General features: G+C 41.2%; 1 protein-coding gene and 1 pseudogene across 1 annotated transcript in view; both read right to left on the minus strand.

The window, feature by feature from the left end:
- ITPRID1 (ITPR interacting domain containing 1) overlaps positions 1-26,514 on the minus strand; it is a 62,595-nt gene that overhangs the window by 24,797 nt on the left and 11,284 nt on the right. Inside the window, exons 4-6 of the mRNA XM_019483447.2 lie at positions 23,535-24,121; positions 21,333-21,387; positions 3,225-3,307 (exon numbers count right to left, since the gene is read on the minus strand). Of these exons, the coding sequence (XP_019338992.2) occupies positions 3,225-3,307; positions 21,333-21,387; positions 23,535-24,121 (725 nt within the window). The remainder of the gene's footprint in view (positions 1-3,224; positions 3,308-21,332; positions 21,388-23,534; positions 24,122-26,514) is intronic.
- Positions 5,738-5,799, minus strand: LOC132251100 (U4 spliceosomal RNA; annotated as a pseudogene).

Here is a 26,514-nt window from a genome sequence, read left to right on the forward strand (position 1 = left end):
TAAAGTATTTGAACATGGATACTATAGAAACCTCAAATTGTACTATTGACTAAATGTTTTTGCCATTGGCAATGCATAGGTGGTGCACACAGGTGCATGTGCACCCCCAGAGATCGGCTGTGCACCCCCTGGAAGCACCAGCCATGAAACCAGAAGTGCCGCCTGAAGTGCCCTTCTTGTTTCACCACTGGCTCGGTGATCAGCTGCTGGAGGACCACCCCCCCAGTCAGCAATTGGCAATTGGTGGCTGGGTGACACCCGCTCCATCGGCAGTCTGGTCCCCCCAGACCTGGGAGGCACCAGTCGCCCATGGTTTTTGCTTAAAGGTGCTAATGTCTATGTCAAGGAATATTTTGATACCAGGACAATTACAAAACTCATTAAAGTCAGTGGGCAAAGGAAGAATAATTCATTAAACAATTTTATATAAAAAGGCAGATGCAAACAATGAAAGGGCCAGGAGTCAGGGCAGCAAACAGGTTAAATTCCTCCAAGCTGGTCCTAAAAACTGAGTGAGCCTGGCCAGTTTCTTGACCTTGTCTGTTCCTGATCTCTTGGATTATGAACCTATCTTCTGATCGTATCCAAGCTAGGAAGCCTTCATTCAATGCACTAGCCTGTAAAACACATCAGAACTAACCAATGTGAACTGAAGGGTGTTTCTTATAAGAAATGCAGGAACTACTGCATTTACCTACTTGGCTCGCACTTGCAGGGAGTCAGTTAGAAGGCCAAGGCAGCAATGGAACTCAGCTAGCAACAAAAATTAAAGACAACAAAAAGTCCTTTTTCAGGTATATAGGTAGCAAAAAGAAGACACATGGTAACATAGGGCCCCTACAGGACAGGCTGGGACAATTAGTGATGGATAGGAGCGACAAGGCTAAGCTCTTAAATGAGTTTTTTGCACCGGTATTCCTGAGTACGGACAAAGACATATCTCCAAATTTGACCATAGACAAGCATAGCAGAGACACCGGGCCCACCAATGGCCAACCTACTGAAGGGACATTTGGAGGGGCATGATGTGTTCAGGTCAGCAAGCCCAGATGCTGTTCACCCAAGGGTACTGAAAGAGTTAGCCAGTGTCACAGGAGAAACACTGGCAAGACTGTTTGAGCACTCATGGCACTCAGGACAAGTCCCAGAGGACTGGAAAAGGGCCAGTGTGGTCCCTATTTTCAGAAAGGGGAGGAAGGAGGATCCAGGGAACTATAGACTGGTTAGTCTCACCTCTATCCTTGGGACAACCTTTAAAAAAATTATTAAGGATTACATTTGTGGAAGCCCAGCAGGAAAAATAATACCGACAGGCAACCAGCATAGGTTCATAGCAGGTAGGTCCTGCCTGACAAACCTTGTTTCTCTTTATGACCAAGTATCAAACTGCTTGGATGCAGGAGTCGAGATGGATGTCATATACTTGGATTTTTAAAAAGCCTTCGATACGGTGTCACATCCCATTCTCATAAAAAAACTAAGTGGCTGTGAGTTAGGTAATTACATGGTCAGATGGGTGGTGAATTGGCTAATGGGATGTGACCGGTGAGTGGATGGGTTGGTATTACCCTGGAAAGATGTGAGCAGTGGGGTCCCCCAAGGCTCAGTCCTTGGACCAGTGCTGTTCAATATCTTCATCAGTGACTTGGATGAGGTTGTGGAGAGCACACAGTCCAAGTTCACAAATTACACCAAACTATGGGGCAAAAGAACGGATTCAGGCAAATTTCGACAGACTAGAAAAGTGGGAAGAACAAAACAGGATGCAATTTAACAAGGATAAATGCAAGGTACTGCACCTGGGGAGGAGGAATCACCAACACACTTGTAGATTGGGAGATGGCTTTCTAAGCAGTACAGCAGCAGAGAGGGTTCTCAGAGTCATAGTTGACTCCAAGACGAACATGAGTCAACAATGTCACAAAGTGATCAATAGAGCTAATTGCGATTTATCATGCATTAACAGGTGCATCATGAACAGGTTTAAGGAGGTGATACTTCTCCTCTACCCAGCCTTGGTAAGACTGTAGCTGGAGTACTGCATCCAGTTTTGGGATCCGTATTTCAAGAGGGGTGTGGATAACCTTAAGAGGGTCTAGAGGAGGGCCACTTTTATGGTTAGGGGCCTGCAGGTAAGGTCCTACGAGGAGAGATTGAGGGACCTGGATTTCTTCAGGCTCCAAAAGAGAAGGCTGAAAGGTGATCTAGTGGCCATCTACAAGTTTGTCAGGGGTGCGGGGGGGGAGGGAAGGGAAGGGGAGGGAAGCAAGGAATAGGAGATACTCTGTTTGCTAAGGCACCCCTTGGAGTAACTAGGAACAATGGCCACAAACAAACAGAGAGCAGATTTAGACTAGACATTAGGAAAAACTTCTGTACGGTAAGGGTTACCAGAATCTGGAATAAGCTACCAAGTGAAGTCATGCTCTTCCCTACTTTGGAGGCCTTTAAGAACTAACTGGACAAACACCTGGCTGGGGTTGTGAGAACCCAGTGCTCTTTCCTGCCCAAGGCAGAGGGTTGGACTCAATGATCTACTGAGGTCCTTTCTGACCCTAAAAATCTATGAAATCTATGAAATCTATTAAATCAATTTAATATATGAACTAGAACTGTAGCGGTATGCCGGACGCAGCAGGTGAGAGAAGAAGTCAGGAACATGACCTAGTGAAAGAACATAAACCAACCTTCTTGAGCACACAGCCTACTGGACAAGTACACTCGAAATGTTTTATTAAGGAAACTGCTTGCTGATGGTTTCTTTCCTACTATATTCAGGGAAATTGGTTATTGTGTACTATGTTGATGAACCAACATGATAATCCCTCCAAAATATACTTGATTCATGTGACTGATTTTTTTTTTCCATTTTAGTGGATATTACCTGTAAGGCCCTGAATACTAGCTAATGGCTTTGGCTAAAGATGCAACAATGTTAGAGACATTAGATTAGATTGGATGAGGTTAACATCAAGTTTCTGACCTTGCATTATACTCCACTGGGATGATTTTTTTTTTTTTTTTTTACCTACATCGAGCTCCCTTGTTTTCACAAGAAATCTCAGGGAAATTGTATCTAATATGCTACTATTTTTTTCATAAACCCGGTGTTTTTTTCATTTGGTTGATTTTTTTGAGGGAAGGAGGGGGAGGGTTGGGACTAATTTGGCCAGCAATGCAAACTTTTCACAAATTTCATGGAAGAGTATCATTAGCTCATTTACCTGTAAAGGTGAAGGCTCTGATGGTTCCTCCAAAAATCCACTGCTATCAGACTGGTAGCTGTTTGCTCTTGTAACCACAGCTCCTACAGGAGAAAAATAAGAGTAAGAAGAGGGACAGTCTAACAGCAAACTAGGGACATATCAACTGATTTCAATAAAGACTTCCCTTGAAAACCAAAAGTCGGTAAACTCAGCTTTCCCCTGAAACCAATAACATCTTCAACAAGCAGAATGAATTATAACATGTACTTGGGATAGTGCAAAAATAACAGCTAGTATGAATATACTAGCAGTTTTAATTTTACATGTAAAGCATAAAAAATGTATATACCTGATAAAAGCCACTTGTGCTGTTGTTTAGCTATTTCAGTTAATTCTTTGACTTTTGACTTAATTGTTACAGACTGTTTACGTCAAATCTGATTCACCCTACTCATCTCACTAGTTCCAAACAATTCCAAAGGACAGATCTGATTAAGCTCAGCAGCAGTTGTTACTTAAGACTGCCAGCCACATAATACTAGACATGTTTGTTAGCCAATATAATTTTGTTCCCAGTAAACTAGAACTTGATCAATTCACAATACAGGCTACATCTTTATGCATATGTGTGAAGGCCAAATTTTTCAAAGTAGCCAGTGATTTTGGGGTTCTAACCTCGTCAGTGGATACAGCTGAGGATGTCAACTTGGGCACCCATATATAAAGGGAACCAACACCAGTATATTCTTGAAAACTTAGAGTACAATTGATTTTAATTCCTAACTTTTCTCACACAGACCCTCAGAGGAAGCCTTCCCCTTTGCTTTCCCCAATTTTTTCTCCTGCTGTGCCCTGGAAACGTTTTCTAATCAAGCATTAGTAGATGCTCATTTTCCTACCCTGTCCTCCAGCAAAAAGTGCTGTCTGATGGCCAACAAGACAGGGAGAGCCACACTTTCTTGGTCTGCCTCAAAGATATGCTTCCACCACTTTTCTGCATGGGGCCCATTCATTCCCCATAGCAATTTCTGTCCATCTTAGTCTCAGAAATTAACTTTTCTCTAGCTGCTTCCTGACCTCAGGGAGCACTCAGGAAACTACAGTTAGCAGATGGAGAACATTTCAAGTCATGGTTGAACAGGGTACCTAGAACTCGGGTCATTCAAGATTTACTCTGGGGAAATATTCTAATCCAGCCCAAACTCTAATCTGCTACTTAATCCTCCCTTTTGTCTAAAACAATACCCCCCAGTGACTTCCTACAACCTTTAGAATTAAACCGGATTGGATGTGAAACTAAGGATTAATTCATTGTCTCAAACACTGTTGCATTAGGAAACAAAAAGCAGAATACAAAAGATGTCTTCACAAAACAGCCTACAATGAATTTACAGCCTATTTTGACAACTGAACTAATAATCACTGAAAAACCCCCCATGCCATTTCTAATCTATAAATAAAAGCAATTGTAAAATCAAGAACATATTATTATTACAACATCATAAATCATAGAGTTTGTCTTCTTGTCACTAACACATGAACTATCAATTTAGCAATTGTGTCCTCATTTCAGATAAGAAATACATGGCTTGCAACTTGCACATTCCATAATCTGCATCAAGATTGCTGAAAATGTCCTGCTTTATGGGTAGCTTCCAAATCCAACCTACCTGATTCAGGCAACTGTCATCACATTTCATCTACTCCAAAGAAGAAAATGTTCTGCTACTTCGTGAAACGTTTTTTTTTCAGATGCTTTAATGATTCAACTGGTGTTGACAGTTTATCAGACTGGCCTACATTCATTTGTATGTGATTAATAAGAAAATATTCAAAAGAATAGTAACATTCTGACATGCCAAAATGCTTTAACTGCTGTTTTTTCAAATGTACAGTAGACTCAGACTGATATCCCATACAAAAACAAGTCTCCGCTTCCTCAAATATATCCTGGTCTTGTAACCTTGAGAGCTAAACTACCGTGGGTTAGCTTTCCTTTACCCGTATCACAGAGTAGTAGATTCTCAGTAAATTCCTTCTCTTGTTACTTCATGGTAACTTGTTTTCATGTCTGTGAGCTTTGTTTGCTCCAGCAAAATTCCCTTTTACTTCAGTGGAAATCTTCCTAAGAAAAGACTAAATAAAACTGCAATACCAACCCCCAACTATGGGCTCTAGGTAAGGATACATTTTTTTGAAAGAAATTACTGAAGGGTTCCAAGCAAATTTAATTTAAACACTACACATTTGAGCAAACTGGAAAGCATTATTATTCAGGGGATGTAGTCTTTGCCTAAATCAGTAAAAGAAAATATTATTCTTTTAAAATCAAGGTAGCTATTTCAAACTCACTGATTGCATTTGAGACATTGCAAGTGATTCGAGTAGACAGAATTTGATCCCCTTACACTGGAGCTGGGTTGGGGAGAAGGGGTACTATAGGCTAAACCTAGAGGCCGAGCATGCAACAAAAGAAAATGGAGGACTGTGTAACACCTGACTTACACTCATTCCTTCCAACAGTGCTTATGTTTAGCAATAATCGCACCTCGGATTAACCTCATTGGCTACGATACTGCCACGGCGCAAAGCTGCGCAAACAGTGCTTATGTTGAATCTAAGAGGTGGATCTCTCTTGTGCTGGCCCTCTGTACAGGAATGGATTTTAGTCTATCAATAGCGTACTAACTTCAATACTTGCCACTGACAGCTTTTAATAACAAACTCTATAAAAGCAGGTGTTCGCTTGTAAGTAAATTCCTCTTTATAATACACAAGGCACACACTGGCTCCAAACTACGTACTGCTATGTTAAGTGTCCAAAGTAAGTCTCCATCAAGCCTCTTAACTTCTACACCAATTTTCAAAAAGCATCCACATTGCATATTCGAGATGGTTTGGACTCATCCTGACTAACAGATAAACCAGATTCAAGAATGGCTGAAGATTGTTTGCAGGGGCACAGGCTACTAAAAGTAATCTGTCATTCTTAGAGGTGGGCAACATTTTTCAGCAGATGACCATTTTGCCAAATGTTGCAGTTTTAGGATGCTTGAAACCTGGTAGATAATTCTGCCCCTAAAAAGCAAGCAAGAGGCCAGGTCCAGAAGAGCAGAACATTTTATTTCAACATTTTTTAAACAAAGTATTTTGAAACTGAAATGTGTATTTTTTTATCTGAATTGATCTTAATTTAAGAAAAAAGGTGGTTGGCATAAGAAGTGTTAAAGAGTTTGAATCATAAAGAATGCCTTTCATGTCAGGTTGACCTAAAGTGATTTTTTCCCTAAATTCTCTTTTGCCCACTCTGCCAAAAATGTCATTATTAATATTAACTCTAGTCATTCTTCTAGGGGCGAAGGCTTTCAAACAGAGGTTCTGATAGCACAGTTAGGCATACCAAAAAAGGAAGGTAGGGTGTAGGTACAGTGTAGGAATAGATACAGACCATTTTTAACTATAAATTACAATTACAACTCAGATTATTGTGCAGAGAATGCACAAGGAAATGCAAAACTTGCCTGAGAAGACTGGTGAGGAAAGTTATGGCTCTAGCCTTTCTGTGCTAATTAGTACTCAGGAGGTTTTGCTATGAGATCCTATTCAAGTTCAGCATGAATTGAAAATAAAAGTAGATGATGATCATCAATTAATCTTGCGTCTGCTCTGCTCTTGTTGTGTCTTCCACAAGAAAGGATATATTTTCTAGGTACTGAAGCTCACTCTGGGTAAAAACAGGTCCCAGCAAGGACATGTGGGGTGGTGCGGGACACGGGGAATTCCCATAGCCCTGTGCCTCCATGCTGGGACCATGCTGAGAATCATCTGGTTGCTGCACTGCCTGCACTTCCTTGCCGGGAACCACGTGGCCCAAGCCTCCGCACAAAGCACAGGTCAGTGCAAGTTGCAGCATGGAGGTACAGGACCGCACAGGTCTCAGCGTGGAGGCATAGAGCACCAGGAATGCCCTGGGTCTTGTGCCTCCATGTCGGGATCCACATGGGCTTTCCCTGCTTCTAAAGATGTGCCTCTGGAGATCCCCTGAAGCACATTTCTATGGACGTGATGCTATGGTGATGTAGCATTACCGCACGCTGTGGAGCCCCTGCGTTAAGGCACCCTGCACCCTTTCTGGCTGGGGCACAGTGTGCCTTGAGATGGGGGAGCAGGCAGCCCTGGGCTGGCTGCTCCCCTGCCTCTGTGTGCCTCAGTGTGGGAGCTTTGCTGAGAAGCCCCCATGCTGAGGCATGTGGACCCCTGCCTCGAGGCACATTGTGTCCCAGTCAACTAAAGAGTAGCTGGATGGGGTGCAGGGTGCCCCAGTACAGGGGCTCCACATGCCTCAGCCTGGGGGCTTTGCAGCAGAGCCCCTGCACTGAGGCATTCAGAGACACTGTCTTGAGGCACCCTGTGCCCCAGCCAGCCAGGAAGGCTGTCTGGGGTGCAGGGTGTCTCAGCACAGGGGCTCTGCAGTGCATGGAGGCGGAGGAACAGATCTTCTTCAGCTCTTGCATGGTAATGATGAAATGCGAGTGACAATTTTTGCTAACAGCTTGGATGTTCTCTCTTCCAAAAAGGTAAGTAAACAAAACCAAACAGAGAAGCACAACAAACTGGAATGATTTATAATAAATTAGAGGCTAATTTTCAAACACATGTACCTAAATCCATGCCCAAGAGCTGAATAAGTGGGCATACACTTCAAAGGCTCTGAGAATCACCACTGCAAAAGAAATAATGAGGAATTACAAGTGCGCAGCACCTCCAAAACAAGTCACCTTTGATAAGGTGCCTTACTTTTGGCGCACAGATTTGAAAATGTTGGCCTTAACATTTGCCTTTGCAAATTATCCTGATTGTCAAAACACAGTATTATGGTCCCTAAAATTCAAGATGTTCTGCCTTACACAGTAGGCTAAAAGAAAGACAATTGGATTAATTTTGGAATAAACATTGGAATAGGTACACACTTCCCTCCCTATCTGCAGACTTTGGGTATTGAAGCTTCCTTTGGCACCTCTGTCCCATCCACATGTTGTAGCGTGGTACGTAAATCGTCTCTCAGCAAAACAGTTTTATTGTTTATTCACCATCAATCGAGGAAATTCCTACCTAATCACCTCTCACTATCTCAATCTTCTGTCTCAGAGTTGGACAGAGTCCTATCATTGCTGTTACCTATACTGCAGTGGTGCCTAGGAACCAAGTCTACTGTACACTTTACACACATGGATCAAAGACAAGTACACAGATATAACAATTTCACTGCAACTGCTTATAGAAGTATCCTTTGATTATCTGTACAGTTGTAATACCTGTCTACATCTCCTGTTTGGACAGCACAGGTATGGCTATTCAAAGCAGTTGTTCTTAAATAAAGGCAGAAAGAGCCACTGGGAAGTCATGCCCTGCTCCATGTTGGGAATGACATGATACTTCTGGGTAGACATATTTGCATAAGAGATTTTTGTTGTATGCATGGAGGCCCATATTATAATTCACGAGCTACGTATTTTTCTGCTTTGTATCATGACAGTTTCATGAAATATTTTCTTTTGGTGGACAAAAAAAATCCAAAGGACGTTTTATCTTCTGATCTAGGTACTATTTATAAGACACACTAAATATTATACAAAAAGCAAGTATTTCAAGGGGGAGTTCAATGCCTGCATAGTAGCAGCATGCTGCTCTAAATAATTCTGTCCCTTGATTATACTAAATACCTTAAATGAATCTTTATGCTTGTTCTAGTTTACTTTAGCTTTCTCTGAATGATGCTGATAGCAGTTGTGTTGCTGAACTCTGTATGTAGCATAGTGGTCAACACTGTTTTACTATTTCCTTGTGTTCACACAGTCATCTGCCTGTACCCATCTGTTAACTTGTCTTATGTTTACAATCTAATTCTGTGGTGAAAGTTAGGGTGATTTAGCTTACTTGTCTCACTACAGGTCCATGCACAAATCCCAATATCTGATGCATACTGAAGCAGCAGCCTTCTGCCCTTTTTAAAGTGGTTAAGAAATCTATTTGACCAGGCCCACAGATATTTCACCTATTGCCAGTGAAATCTGAAATGCCAAATCTAGTCTCATTCAAACATATTTTCTGCAGCATTTTATTGATTTTAAGACTCTACTTTTATCACTGCAGGAATGAAACACTTGCAGGAGCTAACACACTCTTGTTTACTTGTCAGAAAAAATTAAGCTGGGGCCCAATTCTACAATCCTCTTTTATGTGACTAGCCTCATCCTGTGCAAACTCATTTAGACATGGGCTGTGGGACTGATGCCAGAGATATGACCAGACTGGTCAAACAGAATAGCATGCCACATTATAGAACAAACACCAGGTGGCAGCAGCCGATAAACCACAAATTTAGTGAATAAACAGTAGCATTTTGCCCATACCCTTCCCCGATCTTTGTTTTATATGATAAGAGTTAAATAAAGCCACTTATGTAAAAATCCATATTACATGGCACTGGGTTTTGTGTGCCAAGGTGCGTTAGTTATGTCTGAAGCTCTGCTTGTTATTCAGAATGCAGTTAAGGAAATTCCATAACCTACTTTCCACCTTGGATTAAATCAGACTCTTGAATACATTCCCTCTTTCAACATTACTAGGTAAAAATATAATATCCTGCACTCAGAACAATTATTCTTGATTTTATTACAGTCATGTCAGGATCTCCTGTTATGACCTAGAAGACCATTGCGTCAGGCGCTATACAAACATGGAATGAAGACAGCCTCTGTCAGAAACAGCTCGTACCAAGAACCGAAAACTTCAAGACTTCCTGCATCCTTGGAGCTATTTCATTTCACCATTGTAAATGCATTCACCCTCCTCTCCCCCAAATCTCATTTGACCAGGTTCTTTTCCACTATCACAGAGAACTTACTTTTAAGTCTTTGCATATATTTTCAGTAAAGTAGGTTGATATTTTAAGTCCCTATATATGGATTAGAAGCCTAAATACTTTTTGTTAGGGCCTGGCCACTTTGTATGTAATTATGTGTGTGTGTCTCTCCTATACCTATTTTCTGCCTGCTACTGTATATGATATAATTTATTACAACATATTTTTATAAGGGTACCCACCCTCTGTGGGGTTTGGGCATAAATAAAAAAGGACTATGGTCAAGTTCTTCAATAGCATTTAGTCTCAAAAATATTGGAAGGCCTGTGCATATTTCAAGCATAAGTGCTGAAATGTGCTTGTTTTAATTTAGGTTTCTTATGCCCAACATTATGTGGAATTATATTATATAGTTAAATAAAATATATAAAAAACACCCAATTCGTTTACGATATACCAACAGAATAAGCCATTTATTACCATAGCACTCCAATGATTTCCTCCCAGAACAGCCACAGAGTTGCAGAGAGTCCTTTATGTCATCTGGTCATTTTTAGGTTTGACAGTACTGATTAACATCTTGATTCACAGTGAAATCATGAAATTCATGCAGAGCATACGAAGGATGTGCAATTGCAAACTATAACTCACTGAGAAAGTAGGTAGCTACTTTCTGCACTAGTCAGAGACTTTGAGTGACTTCTCTGCTCAGTTCTATATAACAGCTTAGGAATACATTCTGAATGGGCATTTTGACATCTGCATTATAGAAGAAAAGGCAGAATATTGTAGCCAGGTATATGTGATTTCTGGTCATAGGCACAATCTGGGAGTTGAGCAGCGATTAATTTAACCAGATCATGGGACTGCAGCCACTTTAACAATGATATTTTATCCTCCTTCAACTTATGAAACAATGTTCAGGGTTTGCCAGGCCTTCCTAGTACTTTTCACTGACAGTCAGCACTTCCATTTCATATTGATTGAGCTTTAGCCAGCTGGATATAATCCAGATTACAATCCCTGCCAAACGTTGGGGGAGCCTGCTGATGGTTACGTCTGCTTCTGATGAAAATGAGATGTAGAGCTAAGTATCATCAGCCCACATATAACTTCACAGTCTCCCCGAGCAGGAGCTTCAAAATGTTATTCAAAACTGAGCTGACAGAAATGATCCCTATGGGATTCCACAGTGAAGCATTCACAAAGAAGCCTAAGTAATGTCCACCCAATTATATCTCATGCTTATCATGCAAAGAAGAATCAATGACAATTTCCTTCTTCCCTACCAGGCCTTGCAACTTAGCATAAATAGAATCATAGAAAGGTAGGGCTATAAGTTACCTCCATAAGTCACCTAGTCCAAACCCCCACCAGAGGGACTATCCCTATCCAAACTATGCTATATAAATCCATTAAAAGCTATTAGTAAAGCTACAGTCAACCCTGACACAACCACAAGATATGAACAACCTAACTTGCCACAGGTAAAGCAGGAAGACAATGGTGGCCAATGTCTTGCTGCTATGAGGGTTAGTAAAATATGCTTAAGTGATCCAAAGAAATGGGCCACAACCCCTGCAACAGAGAAAGGCAGAAACTCTCACAGTCTGTACTAATCTAACCATGGAGTAAAATTCTTTCCTGACCCCAGGTAGTATAAAAAATTCCTGAAAGGCCAATGTGGATGTCTGGCCTCTGTCTATTACCTTGCAGAGATCATCAGCCAATTATAGTAGGTAGGTTTACATGCTAATCTCTGATCAAAAGCCTGATTTGATAAACCCAGGCATACCAGATGTTGGAGTATGCCCACAATCAGCTCCTCAATGTTTTTTACCAGAAAGTAGTAGCTCAATAAAAGACAATCATCAACAAAAATATCTAAGGACCTTGTTACATGGTAATTTTGGGAGGCTCCTGGAACTTTGAACACCTGGACTGTCCTCACATGAACACCTGAAACCATAGGCGCCAACTTTTATTTTTGCTGAGTGGGGCCTAAGATGATGCGTGGACATGTGGAAAGTTTTATGCATTTCAGATGACAGCCCTCTTTCCAAGGGGGTCCGGGGCCCTCAGGCCCTCACGTACTTAGCTCTTCTGCCTGAAACTAGTTTTAAGCACTCATTAGGCAGCTCAGAGTTAGGACACTCCAGGGCAGGATTATTTCTGATCTGCATTATTCAGCGTGTGTTACGCTACTGTGTAGCCACAGTAGGCACCCACGCTGGCCTAGCACTAACACTCACCAACATTTATGCAGCTCACAATGCAAGATGTAACAAGGCCCTAAGCTCTCTGGGATAAGAACCATCTTCTTTTATTCTGTGTTTTCACACCAAGTTGCCCAATGGGTTCCTAATGCATAACTTGCACTCAGAGTGCTACTATTAGTAACAACAACAGTGACATTAACTGTTATTCTCTTAGCAAGTATGACCAAGACTAATTTGAAGGTTGCCAATAGTTTGCCATCACTGACAGAGACATTAGGTCCCCATTATAGATGAGTGGCTGGCATGCCTACAATACTGTAAAATCTCTCCCTAGAAAACTGAGCAAAATTCAAGCTCATTTTTAGAATAACCTAGAAAAGTACTTGTAGCGGGCTGAGAAGAAAGTCCATAGTGTTCTCACAAATGGGTACATGGGTTATAATATCCCAGACAGTTGTGTACATAAATGACAAACAGAATATTAGCACTGAAATCTGTCAGATTTGTGAGGAGACTATTGTACTCTGAAGGGATTACAGTTTCTGATCCAAAGTACATGTATAAGGGGGTGACATCTAACACTGAAATGTCTTCATTCAGCCCCTCTTGAAGTATTTTAATATATTTACAACTTGTGCAGTAAGCAACACACTTTCTATCAGTTGGCCTAAAATGGATGTGGCTTTTGGACTAAGAAATTCAGATCCTGAGTCTTAAGGTTCAATGTGTCACATCCTTAGATAGTGCAAATTAGCAGCGCATTATTGAGTTCCGTGGTCAATAGCCAAGGATTGGATCTTGCTGTATTTTACTATGGCATAAGAACAAAATGCAAAATATATAAAAGAATTACTAGAAAAGGCCTCCTGTCAGGACTCCAGACCACAGAAACTTCTTAAATCTCTTCATACTAAAATTTCATGACTGTTTAAAACATAAAACATTGCATTGTACTGCCTGGCTTTCTGTGATCAGAGACCTGACAAAGAATGTCTTGCATTTGAAAACTCATCTAACTTCATCCCAACTACATAGTTGGTCTAATAAAAGGTACCCTAAGAAATCCCTGCCTCTTGCATAATTTCTGGACCGTCATGGCCACAACATCACTCTTATACTACACTGACTTTTAGGAACACACACACTGAATATTACACAATCTCTCAAAGTTTTGGGGATCATTGCCTAAAGCCAACACGGTAAGCAAGGTTTCTTGACGCTATTGACCAGTGGCCATTTTACAAGCTTCTTTTTTGCCTTTTTTCTCTCTCTTTCTCTCTCTCACTGTCAAGAGTGTAAAAAATAATCATTGCTGTTCAGGTTTCTCTATTTCTGTTCTTCAGCGGTGATGGGTGGGAATTGGTTTTAGAGCAAAAAACAGAATAAAGAGGTAAAAGTTGCCACTGTAAAAGGTACCACAGACGGAGAGATTCCCTGGTGCTGTTGAGGCATATCCCACATTTTGATCAGGCTGCTGCTTGAGAGCAAGGCATTCCCATCTGGCAGAAGACACTGTCTCTGCATGGAAGTTTAAGGGAATTAAGGCTCAGGTAGCTCATAACTTGCCACTCACTCAGCTCCTCCCTGTTGGTCACTGCTTTCTCACATTTTACAATTATTTCAGGGGGTCATGGTTCTTTTGCTTCTGTTGACAGGGTAGACTTCAAAATTTCTAACAAATACTGTGCTGCCTTTTGATCTAGATTATGTCCCCCTCTATTTATGTACCTTAGAGAGGAGACAATAAACAAGAGCCCCTTCCTCCTCAAGAGCATAACCAGACAGGGCCAGGCAGAGTCCCAGTCCTAGCACTGTGAAGCATGACAAACCAGTGCAGGATGGCCTGGCAAGGCAATTGTACATATTTCTAATACCTGTTCAGCCAAGACTTGGCAACTTTAGAGACTCAGGATCTGAATGCTTATTCATCTGCATGTTGTGTTCTTGAAATTTTATTTCTGGCAATTATGTTTAGCTTCTGCTTGTGCTGGCACTTAAGTGAAATGTACTGACCTCTCCCACTTTAAAGAGAAAGCACACAGAGCTCCAAAGTATAATTTCTCTTAACATTTTGTTGAAGTTTTTTGTTTAGTATGATTTACTAAACAAATACCCTACTCCACTCCACCATGAACTTGAGACGTTTCAAAGTTCAACATGGCCGAATGGAAAAAGGAACAAACTGTTCATGTATACCTTCAACCATCTCTACTAATATCACCAGCCTCAGTGCCACATTTGCAAATTTTTCCTCTATCTCTAATCTTTTTTCAGTGTTGCTTACTATGTATGGAGTGTCTTCCCATAAATCATTCACAAGCTCTACTCCTCCCACACAAATCCTCTTCAAGTCACACTTCCATGACACCCACAAAAGTGATTCAGTGTAGATTTTAAATAAATATCTTGTGAAATTGCAAAAGATAAAGAAGCCTCAAAGTATTCAACTACACTTGGCAAATGGCTTTGGTGAACCACCGCACAGTTTTGCTTCTAAGGCTATCGTATCCTCATTCTACTTTTTTGTTGTGCTTTTATCTTGTGTGAAAGTAGGCCACGAGCCCACAGCAAAGAAATCACAGGAAAGCATATGCACAACTAACTTGATGATTAAAAGTTGTCTTCTCGTGAACATTTGCAAGACTGGAACCTTCAGCTGAAAATCTCTGTCATACCATTCTGCAATCAGCATAGTCCTAAGTGAAAGGAACCAAATTACTACATTTTTTAAAATGTCATCAATAGCAGGAATTCTAACAAAGATATAGTATCCTGTGTAGTATGATAGGAGATTGCATACTTGGAAGCTACTATGACAAAAATTATGGGAAAAAAATTAAATGGGTAGGCTGGTCTTAAGCAAAGCTTTTCACATTTAATCCTGGCACCTCTTTTGGCTGTAAGAAGTCATTTAATCTCTCTTCCTTTATATTCAGATGTATAGTGTTATATTTTGTATGAAGAAAGGCCCTAGCATCTCTTGGATGCTACAGTAAGCTAAATAATAATAAAAGTACCTAATATTTAATTGTTAATATTTCCAAAATTTAGGGCTATCTGGATGCCATGGGTAACGTGGAAATTAAATGTGGATTTTTTTTTTCTTGTATGTATGGGGGTATTGAGCAGTCATCCCAGGTGTATGTTGGAATGGATAATAAACAGGATTCACACTATTGGAACACAGCCAATTAAGAGAAATACTGATTGCATTCTGCAAATATTCCCATGGTGCCAAACTGTATGTGGAGTTGGTGAGTAGGAGGAGTGAAGGTGTGATAATTGAAAGAATTGCTACTTGAGAAGTCACAGGAGCTAATGTGTTAGCTCAGCATGCTAGAAAGCTAGAACGTTCCCAGATGCTGCAAACCCTGAGTGTAGTTTGATCTCTGGCACCACTAGTTGGGACAAGATGAATCACAAATGCTTTTGATAGTGAATTTCCATGTCACAGTGTGCCAGATGGAGGTGGTTACTTCTCTGATTGATTGCCTCTTGGGCTACCAAGGGGTTTTCCAGCAGGCTAATGCCTTTCTGTTGGCACACAAGCTTCAAGGATCAGCAGGTCCTTCTTTGGTCAATACCACAATGGAATCTTTGCCTACCAATTGTGTGGCTATGCTAATGAGAAACGACATTCAGGAATAAATACGAAGCAAGTGGGAATGAATGAATACAATATGCACAAAAATAAACATCAGTTCTGTTGCACCCCTAATAGATGTTGCAGCTAATGAATTTTCAGACACGTGCTGAGTTAACAGGGGTGAACAACATTGAAACATCCTTTAGTTAAACCCAATGCTTTACAAAGGCTAATTGAAAAAGGAAGGAACAGCGGGGGGCAGAGAGGGAGAACAGCTCTATTTTCAAGTATTGAATATGAAATCCCTGCAACAGATGAGTTTACATGCAAGCCTGCACCTAATCAGAGCAAAGATACAGTGAGTAGAATCGAGTAATTTTCCTCAACACACAACATCCCAAGTCCCTTACACTGCCCAGCCAGCTTTCTCAACTGTGAGCTTTAGAATATAAACAGCCAATAAGTAAGGGCAATAACTGCAGCTTCCTGCTGGGAACTAACTCTGCCTGTCATGCATTTGCTGGGTCCTAATACAGGACAGTGAATAAAGCTTCATTACAGAACAATGGAGTTAGCTGCCAGAGCCTACAGATTTGAATAAACAACAAATAAGCAACATCTGCTCCAGCATATGTGTATGGTAAAAAAAAGTCACAAAATAAAAGAATTTGTAAATGCCAAAAGCAACACTAAACTGCCAGTGCTACTGTAGAGTGAATTTTTAATTGCACATGCATACAGGCAGGCTGTGGGTATTAGTCTCACATATGTCTGGTTGCTGCCAACCTGGGAGTATAGATGAATTTAATTAAATAAGGATTATCCCTTCTCCCCAGTACAATTACTTATTTATAACAATGATAAAATTGCCTAATAAAAAAGATTGTAATATTTTTTAAAACAGAGCTAGAAAACACTCTGCTTTCCTTGTAAGTCATTCGGGGATGTTTGGGGTTTGAGTGTCTTTGAAAATTAAGTCTCAGCACTCTGCCAAAAAAGAAAAAAAAAGCCTTAGCATAAAGCCTACTGCAGTTTAACAGCCAGAATCTACATTATGGAGAAATATAAAGAAGACATACAGCAGCCAGGGAATTGGCTTTCATGTGGTGTATAGAAAATTAAACAAGTGGGCTAAAATTGAGGCCAGGTTACACAGCCAAGGAACAAGACCACCGGGACAGGTACTTCAATAAATTATCTATGTCTGATACATCCTATTTATGCAAAATATTCTGTTGCTATTTATCCTGGACTTTTCTTATAGTGGGCACCTACCCTTCCTCCTTCAGGTAAGCTTCCATTCCAGTCTTGTGCTTTCACATGCTTCTAATTTATCGGCATCGTTGTGTTAATTTCAGTTGTACCTAATAACCATCCAAGACCTGCCTTCCCCTTGTGCAAGGTGCTGTACAAGCCTAGGGTAAGAGAGGGCTTGTGCCCCAAAGAGCTAACAATACAGATCTAATTTTCAGTAACACTTAATTTTTGGGATGATGTTTTCTACACTTTCCCTATTTCTGTAAAATTCTTAAGCACACACTTAACCTTAAATTTTAATTAATTTTGGTTTAAGTTAAGCACATGCTTGAGTCTGATGATGAACTCAGCTTTGGTCTCTGCCTGAAGATTTTCAGCCATTTTAAGTTGTGGAAGAGATAAAACAACAACAAAATCTAACTCCTCCTTCCTTCTCATACACATTTCCATTGCAGCCATTTACATAGATGATCGTTACCTTCACCACATCAACTGGAAATCCATTAGACTATATGGTAATGGACAATTCATGATGGGAAAATGGACTAACAGCCACAGCATGGAAATCATTTTAATGGCTCTAAATTAAAATATGGATTTGATCTACATTCTGTTAAATCAATATGAGTCTTTATAAGAGCTAGATATTATCATTACTACAACATTACAGTAATGTCAATAGATTTTAAATTGTTTCCAAATGAACAGCAAAACTGAAGTCATAGCAAAAACCACTTTGTAAAAAGGATTAAAAATATTGAACTGATGGTATTTCATTTCTAAAAATTAAAGGCAAGGGAGAAAAAGGACAGGAAGTTCTTAATAAAATAAGTATTTAATTCTTTTAATTGAAATTAGAACAAGTATTAATAATACCATAACAGAAATAGTATTTTGAGGGTGTACTGAGGCATAGATACCATATTAATACAATTTACTTACATGATATTGGTTGATCATTTAACTAGATGACAGGGCACAACAATAAGTAAAGGCAAAATAATCACATACTGCAAACGGTATCGCAGAATTACAACTAAACATGTTTTTTCTTTGTTTTAAAGCAGCACACAGGGCATTTTTTTTTTAAATGTATATTCAGATATAATTACGTAATCTGGAAAAAAACCTGCAAATCAAGGCATTCACCATGACATGTTACAATAATTGATTAGAAATGAGCAAATAATAGGAAAAACTATTTGTGAGCATTTCAGCAATTTTTTAATCTGTTTTTAACTTGGCTGGTTTTCATGCCCTTTTGTTTATTTCTCTATGAATGTTTGTTCAAATGGGCTTTTCATTGCACAGTGCCAGTGAATGACTATTCTTTGTGTGAATACCAACATAAGCAAGATTATTTCTGCACTGATATAGGAGTTTCTCCATATTTATAAAGATTCCATCCTCATTCAGGAAGCAGAACCAAAACATTTCCATATTTAGGTGGTTAATCCCGTGCCATGAGTAGCAACTAGTATCCATCCCAAGGCCCAGTCAAGCCAATGGTAGCCTATCCATTGGCTTTGTATCAGGCCCATAAGGAATAGTCAAAGACATGATCAATGCAAGTGACCCACGGGCTGAAATATGTCTACACAAAGTGCTCATTACATATTGTGGCTAACACAATGATTGAAATACAACTCTGTTCACAGATCAGTAGCATAAGGAGGGGTGGGCAAGTAGGGTGCAAGCCCTGGATGGTGCTAAATGGGGTGCAAAAATACAGGGGGGTATCTTAACCTTTCACCCTCCACCTCCTCTGCAGTTTCTGGCTCCAGCCCCAGCAGGAAGCAGTGGAGGTGCAGAAGCATGTCAGTGGGTAAAGGGCATCACAGGGAATGTAGTCCTGTTGAGCAGCAGCAGCTGGACTTTGCTATAGGTGGGGGAAAGATGCCACCCTATTTTTTGCTTCCAAAAATAGGATATAATTTTTGCCCACTTAACACAGGTGAGGTGACATCACCTTTCAGCAGCATTCAACTCCAGCTGCAGCTCCTATGCTCCTGCCAGACCCTCCAGAGCCAGAATCCTGCAAAAGAAGGAGGGACTACCCCATGTACAGTCCTGGCTATGTACAGATTATCTGAAAACAGACAAAAGGCTAAATCTGTTGAGTAAATACTGTTTGCTCTAGTATCTCAAGCAAACCTTCACTCTTCAGGTAAAGTCCTATGCTCACTGAAATCAACTGGACTTTTGACACTGACTGCAATGAGGCTGGAATTTTACTCTTGGAAGACTCCAGCTATGATTGAAATCAGTGGCATCTATGAATGACTAGCACCTATGACTATCGGGCCACTTATTTGTGTGACTGTGTGCGGATTGTGGCTGTTTAGTAAAAGAGTTATTTGTGCCTCATCTTTTAAATTGTTAATGATGAAGAAAGTAGAGATGGAAGGGACCTTATGAGGTCAGCTCCCTGCTCAAGCCAGGATCATGCCTGACTAAATGATCCCAGTCATGTCTGTCCAGTTTGCTCTTGAAAGTTTCCAAGGATAAAGAGTCCACAAGTACTCTACATGGCCTGTTCCAATGCTTGACCACTCTCATAATCAGTTAGGATCTCCAACCTAAATTTCTTCTGCTGCAACTTAGGGCTATGGATCCTAGCCCTGTCCCCTATGGCAATAGAGAAAAGCACATATGTATTCTCTCAGGAATCACCCTTCAGGTATCTGAAGACTGTTATCAAACCCCACACCCTCAGGCTTCCCTTCTTGAAACTAAATAACCCTAGCTCTTTCAGCCTTTCCTCACAGGTCATGCTTCACAGGCCCCTAATCATTTTTGTTACTCTCCACCGGACTCATTCCAATTTATCCACTTCCTTCTTGAAGTGTGAGACCCAAAACTGGACACCATACTATAGGGGAGGCCTCATCAGTGGTGAACAGAGTGGAAGAATCACTTTCCTTGGTTTGCAAATGACACCCCTGTTAATACAGTCCAGTGTGCTGTTGGGTTTTTTGCAACAGAAGCATACTGTTAATTCATATTCAGTTTATGGTCCTTCTGTACAGTACCATAGCCTAGCCAATCAGTATTTGTACATGCAATTGTTCCATCCCAAGTGCAGGACTTTGTACTTGTCCTTGCTGAATCTCATCTGATTGATTGTGGACCATTTTTCTAATCTACCTAGGTCATTCTGGATCCTAGCTATTTCCTCCAGAGTGTCTACAGTTCCACTCAACATTATGTCATCCACAAATTTGCCAAGCATGCACTCATTCCTATCATCCAAGTCATTAATGAGCATGTTGAACAATACCAGACCCAGGACAGACCCCTGGGGGACCCGACTAGCCACTGAGCCACTGATGAATACTCATTATTATATTTTGATAGGGTTAAAGCCCAGCATCCATTTGATGTCTGCTCCTTGCTACTCTCTGATTCTACAGCATAACAATCTTTCCCTGCGCAGTTTGTTAATCCTGCTCTGAGCACTGTCTAGAAGGTGCCCCCAGAGAACAATGCAAGATACTCCCTGTTCTGGAGCCTGAGCAAACCTGGTTTGCCACCACTTCTATATCTGCCTCTGCCAGCCTGCAGAGCCAAGGACCCAAACTCTGATCTTCATGGGCGACTGGTGCCACCTTATTCAGGGGGTCATGTGCCCTCCCAGTGACCAGTCAGAGTGACCGGGGGGGTCCCCCCACAGCCGATCTCACCAACTGGGAATCAGCCACAGCACTCCTGGAAGTGGCCGCGGCACTTCTTCCAGCACTCCCACTCCCTGGCCAGTACTCACAGGGGGAGCACCAGCGTCCCCCCTGCTCATCACCTAAGTGCAGGGGGTGCACCAGCACTCGCAGGGGGTGCACGTGCACCCCCTACACGTTGCCACTGCTGATCCTCCTAATGATGTTATGACAAGCTGACACTTTACACTGCCACAAAGCCCTAAACAGAGGCTTCAGTTCTGCAATGTGAGCTGACCCCAACACACACATGCCCATACACATATACATGTAAGCCAATTGACTTGTGGGTGTATTTGAAAGCCACATCACTTCATTAAGTGGAATGTCTGGTAGGTTGTGATAGCTATAGTAGGGCATCCAAACTCCATTGTTGATAGGAGTGATTAGGGATTGAATTCTGCGTGCGACAATCCATTAGGAAAAATAAACTGCAAAATTGAAGTTTTTAAGAAAACAAATAAAGTTATATTTATTAATACCCACCTGAAGTGCAGTCAAGAGGATTTCCCCATGGAGTTTCATCTTCAAAGCTCTGTATCTGAGACAAAAAAATGACTTATTTATTATTATTACAAATGTATTCCTTCCTTTTAGAATGAGTAATGTCAAATTGAAATATTGTTAAAAATTCCAGATGGCGCTTCATTTTTAATATATTTGCTTTTTTAACTAATACAAGCTAGGCTCTTGTCCTGATAGTCCTCCACTCTTCATATAACTGGAACTGGGCAATACACAAAGGCAACCTGCCCTCTTTATACAGTGAAGCTTTGTCATTTAAGTTGTTCATAGAAAAGTCTCTAGGATAATGTGCCTTAGTGGCATAAAATGCAGACAGGCTGATAGGATGCAGACAGGGTGATTATCTCCAGCCGTTTCATCAGGGCTTATAGTTTGTTCCTGTAATTGTATGACATGTAGGTGACTGGAGGCTGTGGCAGAGTCATCTTAGCAAAATTAAACTCCAAGCAAGACTCAGCTAAATCAGCCTCCTCTCCACAGATTCTGGGATACTACGTTTCCAAACTGAAATCCTTCCTTAATCTGCTGCTGCCATTTTCTTCAGCAAAGGTCTCCTACTTGTATTCCAAGATCCAAATGCGTTCAGGAGCTTGCTTTATATTTATTTAGGTTTTTATGTAATTATGTATTTGATTTATATGCCACCCTTTGCAGCCAAGGTTCAGAAAGGTTAACAATAAGAAAACGGCATGATATAAAAACAGGGTGTTGACAAGAGAACAAAAACAGCTCAACAACTGTCATATCAATATAAAACAGGGACCCCACTAAACATCTATCCTGGCTTTGTTTGGTAATGCCTGCCCAAATAGGAGGGTATTACAGTGCTTCCAAAATATGTCCAGGCCCATGCTTTGGTGAGCATCAAGAGGGAGGGAGCTCCAGAGAAGCAATTGAAGAAAATGACCTCCCATGAATTTTCGCCAAGCAGATTTGGCGTACTGATGATATTTGTAAGAGGTTGGTCTTGGCTCACTTTAGGGATTACAATGGGATATAAAAGGTAGTCCTTTAGATACATAAGGCTCAGACTGCTTAGGGCCTTATAGATAAAAGGCACTACCCTAAATTGCACCCTGCTGGAGGGTGGGTCACCATGTTCTGCACCAGCTGCAGCTTCTGGACAATTTTCAAGGGCTGCCCTATGTAAAGCACATTGCATAGCCCTAAGGTTACAAAGGCATGAATGCTGGTGGCCAGATCAGAGTCTGAAAGAAAGGGTCACAACCTTCTAAGCAGATGAGAGCAGGTGCTCCTAGCCACAGCTACCACCTGAAGATCCAGGTGCAGCTGAGAACCCAGAAGCACCCACAGCTGTGAACCTGAGTGACAAGAGGCAGCTCAGCTCTATCAATGAAAGGAGCTCCAGTCCCCATCAGGTTGCATGGTCTGCCCACTATCATCACCTCTACCCTGTCTGGATTCATTTTTAATTGGTTCAGCCACATCTAGTCTCCAGCTGCAGCCATGTATGAGAAAAAAACAGAGACTTTGGGGCCAGCTAACTCAGTTGGCTGTCCATTCTGCCCTTTTCCTTCATTCTTTAGGAAAAGCCTAACTTCTCTTTTCAGCCTTGGAGCAGATGAAAATATAAGCTCAGTCCTCTTGGCATTCCACAGGTATCCTCAGTGCTGGCCCAACATAGCCCTCTTTCCTCACCTGTGGACCAGAAATACCTTCCTGAAACAATTACATAATGCCCAGATGGAAGACAAAGACAGAGACAGACACCCTGTGACTGAATCATTACACTGAACCCTTTCACTGTTCTGAGCATGAACAGAGAGCTAATGATGGGGAACAAGAACCACTCTGTAGCATGAAAACAAAACTACTGCTCTGAATACTCTGGTTTAGGCCACAGAGCTGAGGGAACAATATTTCAAGGATGTCTGGCAAGAACATTGGCATCTTGTATTGCAGTACTTTTTGACTTGTTCCAGGCTTTTTTCAGTAAAACGTCTGCCAATTTCTTTTTAAAACACTGAAAAGCTTAAAGAGTTTATAGCACTCTAAGAAAAGGGTCCTATTGTGCAGGGCGTAGGATGTTGGAAAACAATCCTTGCTAGCTCCTATCCTAGAAGAGGCAACCCATACCTATACCAGTATTTATTATCTGCACATGCCCAGTGTATCTGTGCAGTACAAAGAACTCTTCCTTACCTCTTCCATTTCAAATGAGTCTGGAGGCTTGCAGTTTAGCCTAGACACCTTTCTGAGTGTTTGGGTCAAAAGCAAATTGGACTCCTTTCGGGTTCGATCTTTGGCAGGCATCTCAGATGAAGAAAGAAGGCAGGACTGCCTTACAGGTATATGTGACAAGGCCCGCGTTTTCAATCCCAGCATTTGTGGAGGCTGGGATGTCAGTGCATCCTCCTCAGTGGGAAACTGCTCTTCTGTCACAGAGTCCAAGATCTTATTTTCAGAAAAGCCTGTCCTGGTTTCTATACAGTCATCCATTCCAGCAGAGGTAGGAGACTGTTTTTCTCCAGCACTGCATGACTCTGAGTTTTCAGAAGCCTGAGTGCTCTGCTGTTTAACTGTTGCCTGTCTAGAAACTCTTTTCAAGAGCTGACCTATTCTTCTCCTCTTTGCTCTCATTGCCATAGCTGTATTATTCTGCATATCCATCATGTTCTTCTCTACTCCAGTGCTGTCTTCTGTTCTGTCCTGTTGGTTGTTAACATTATTCAGCAAAGATGAAAAGGCACTAGCCACATGATCCAGGACTTCCAGTTGCCGAAAACGTCCTTAAAATTGACGGAAATAAAAGAAAACATGTTTATGGAAAAATACATTGTGAATAAGGTAGGAATAATGCAGTCATGACAGAAATTACACCTATCAAATCATACAAATTGATCTAGGGGATTCAAGCTTTTCTGCCTTCTTTTCTTCAACGAGACTACGGGTGTGCCTATGTAGTATGTTGTGCCCTGTAGTATAGACATATCTGAGCTAGCTTATGTCCCAGAAAGAATCTAGTTGCAGTAGCATACAAGTTCATGTGCTTGAATAAATCAGTGTTCACAGAGCTCCAAGCTACCATGGCTAGACTAGTATTTGAGCTTGCTAGTATGCACGTCTCTGCATGCACCACCATGAGCCATACCTTGCCAATGCTTCAAAAAACAAGCTGTTTTGAGAAGGAAACTTAGAGTTTTCTCACATCCCCTTGCTGTGGGTTCTTTTAATTCTCTTTATCTCTCAAAGGCCAAATTTTGGTGAGTAGCATTCCAAGACAAAAATGGCTGTGCATACAAAAATGGCAGTGAATACAAAGAAAGGTGTATAAATATGAATTTAGAAATTTAACCTTAGTTTCACATTTTTAAAGTTAAGTATAAAGAATGTATTACTTAGTTACACAAAGGCTCTCTACACCAAGTGGACAGTTTTAAATTTTTATAAGGGCCATTAGTGTAAACGACAGTGAGGTTTTAAGTATTTCATAGAATCAGAGAAAATTAGGGTAGGAAGAGACCTCAGGAGGTCATCTAGTCCAACCCCCAGCTCAAAGCAGGACCATCCCCAACTAGATCATTCCAGCCAGGGCTTTGCCAAGCCAGACCTTAAAAACCTCCAAGGATGGAGATTCCACAACCACTCTAGGTAACTTGTTCCAGTGCTTCCCTACCCTCCAAGTGAGACATTTTTTCCTAATATCCAACCTAAACCTCCCTTGCTGCAACTTGAGACTGTTGCTCCTTGTTCTGTCATCTGCCACCACTGAGAACAGTCTAGCTCCATCCTCCTTGGAGCCACCCTTCAGGTAGTTGAAGGCTGCTATTAATGAATAGCAATGGCATTATGTGCTTAAAGACACATATCGGTTCACATGCTTTACTAAAAAGGAGACATACATGTTACATGCATGTAAACAGAGAATTGAGCATATGCAACAATTGATTACCTGCAAGAGTAAAGAAATTACTGTCAAGAAACTCATTAAGGGCTTGATCAAATCCCCTAAAGTCACTCTTTCCAGTGACTTCAGAAAGGGCTGGAGCAGGATATCTGAAGTACTAATCCAGTAGCATACCTGGGTGGGTGTAACTGAGGCACCAACCACATGAACTGCCTTTGACGAGGGGGAGGGAGGGGCAGAGAGAGGGGTGAAAAAATAGCAGCTGACTGTACCACCACAGCTGGCACCATGGCAGCCCAGTGCTGCCTCCTGTATCCTGCTACACCTCCGGTCCTAACTGTACAACTCTGTATTAGATAGTGCTTATGTTAGTAGCTCTGGTGAACTCCTAGGTCTATTTTGTGTATTACTCAGGCCCCTGGCAGACATTAAAAGGAAGGCATGATGGGATCTGATACAGGATCCCATCAATTGCACTTCCTACTATGCCACACATGGAGCAGGGGAAGCTTTCCAGCATTGGGCTCCCCCTGCACCAGCAGGTAGCAAGCTGGACTCCATGTACTCCCCTGGCTGAAAGTCCCAGTCAGCTTATTGGAGCTCTCAGCCATAGGAGCACATGATGCGCTCTCCACCTGGGGACTCTGATCAACTTGGGGGTGCTCCCAGCCTCTGAAGCACATGGAAGTCTTGATAGGCTCTCATGTGCTCCAGAGGTTGAGCGCTGGCCACACGTTTAATTAAAGGTGCAATAGGAACTAGCCACAAAATTATCACACATATATGTAATACTTTTGTGGCTTATTCCTTGTTTTATCAAGCCACTAATTGACTGAATGTGTAGCCAGGTTACTACTTAAGAGGTGATTAACCAGTTAATCATTTCTTAAGTGTAACATCTGTCAGGGGCCTCAATGTAAGTAAGGGGTCCAAAAAACAGCCATAAGTTCTTAGATAAAAAAGGGCATATCTTGATTCCTTTGTTAAGGATGAATACCCCTTACCTTACTAAGGTCAGTGAGGAAGGTGCTACTCCAATGAGCAAGGGTAGCATATTCTGATCTCAAGTATTTACAACTGGCTGCATTAAAAAAATTACTATAAATTAGATACACCCATTAGCTAAGTAATATATCGTATTCCAATGAGCAGTTTGATGTATCTACCAATACAACCCCTAGAGGATATGTTCTTGTTTTCTAAGCAACAGACACAGCAAAAAGCCTCCATGAAAAAATTCTACAAAAGTTGCCATAATCTGATAAGTTTATTAAC

The sequence above is a fragment of the Alligator mississippiensis genome, chromosome 5, assembly GCF_030867095.1.
Source record: "Alligator mississippiensis isolate rAllMis1 chromosome 5, rAllMis1, whole genome shotgun sequence".
NCBI classification, from domain to species: domain Eukaryota; kingdom Metazoa; phylum Chordata; order Crocodylia; family Alligatoridae; genus Alligator; species Alligator mississippiensis.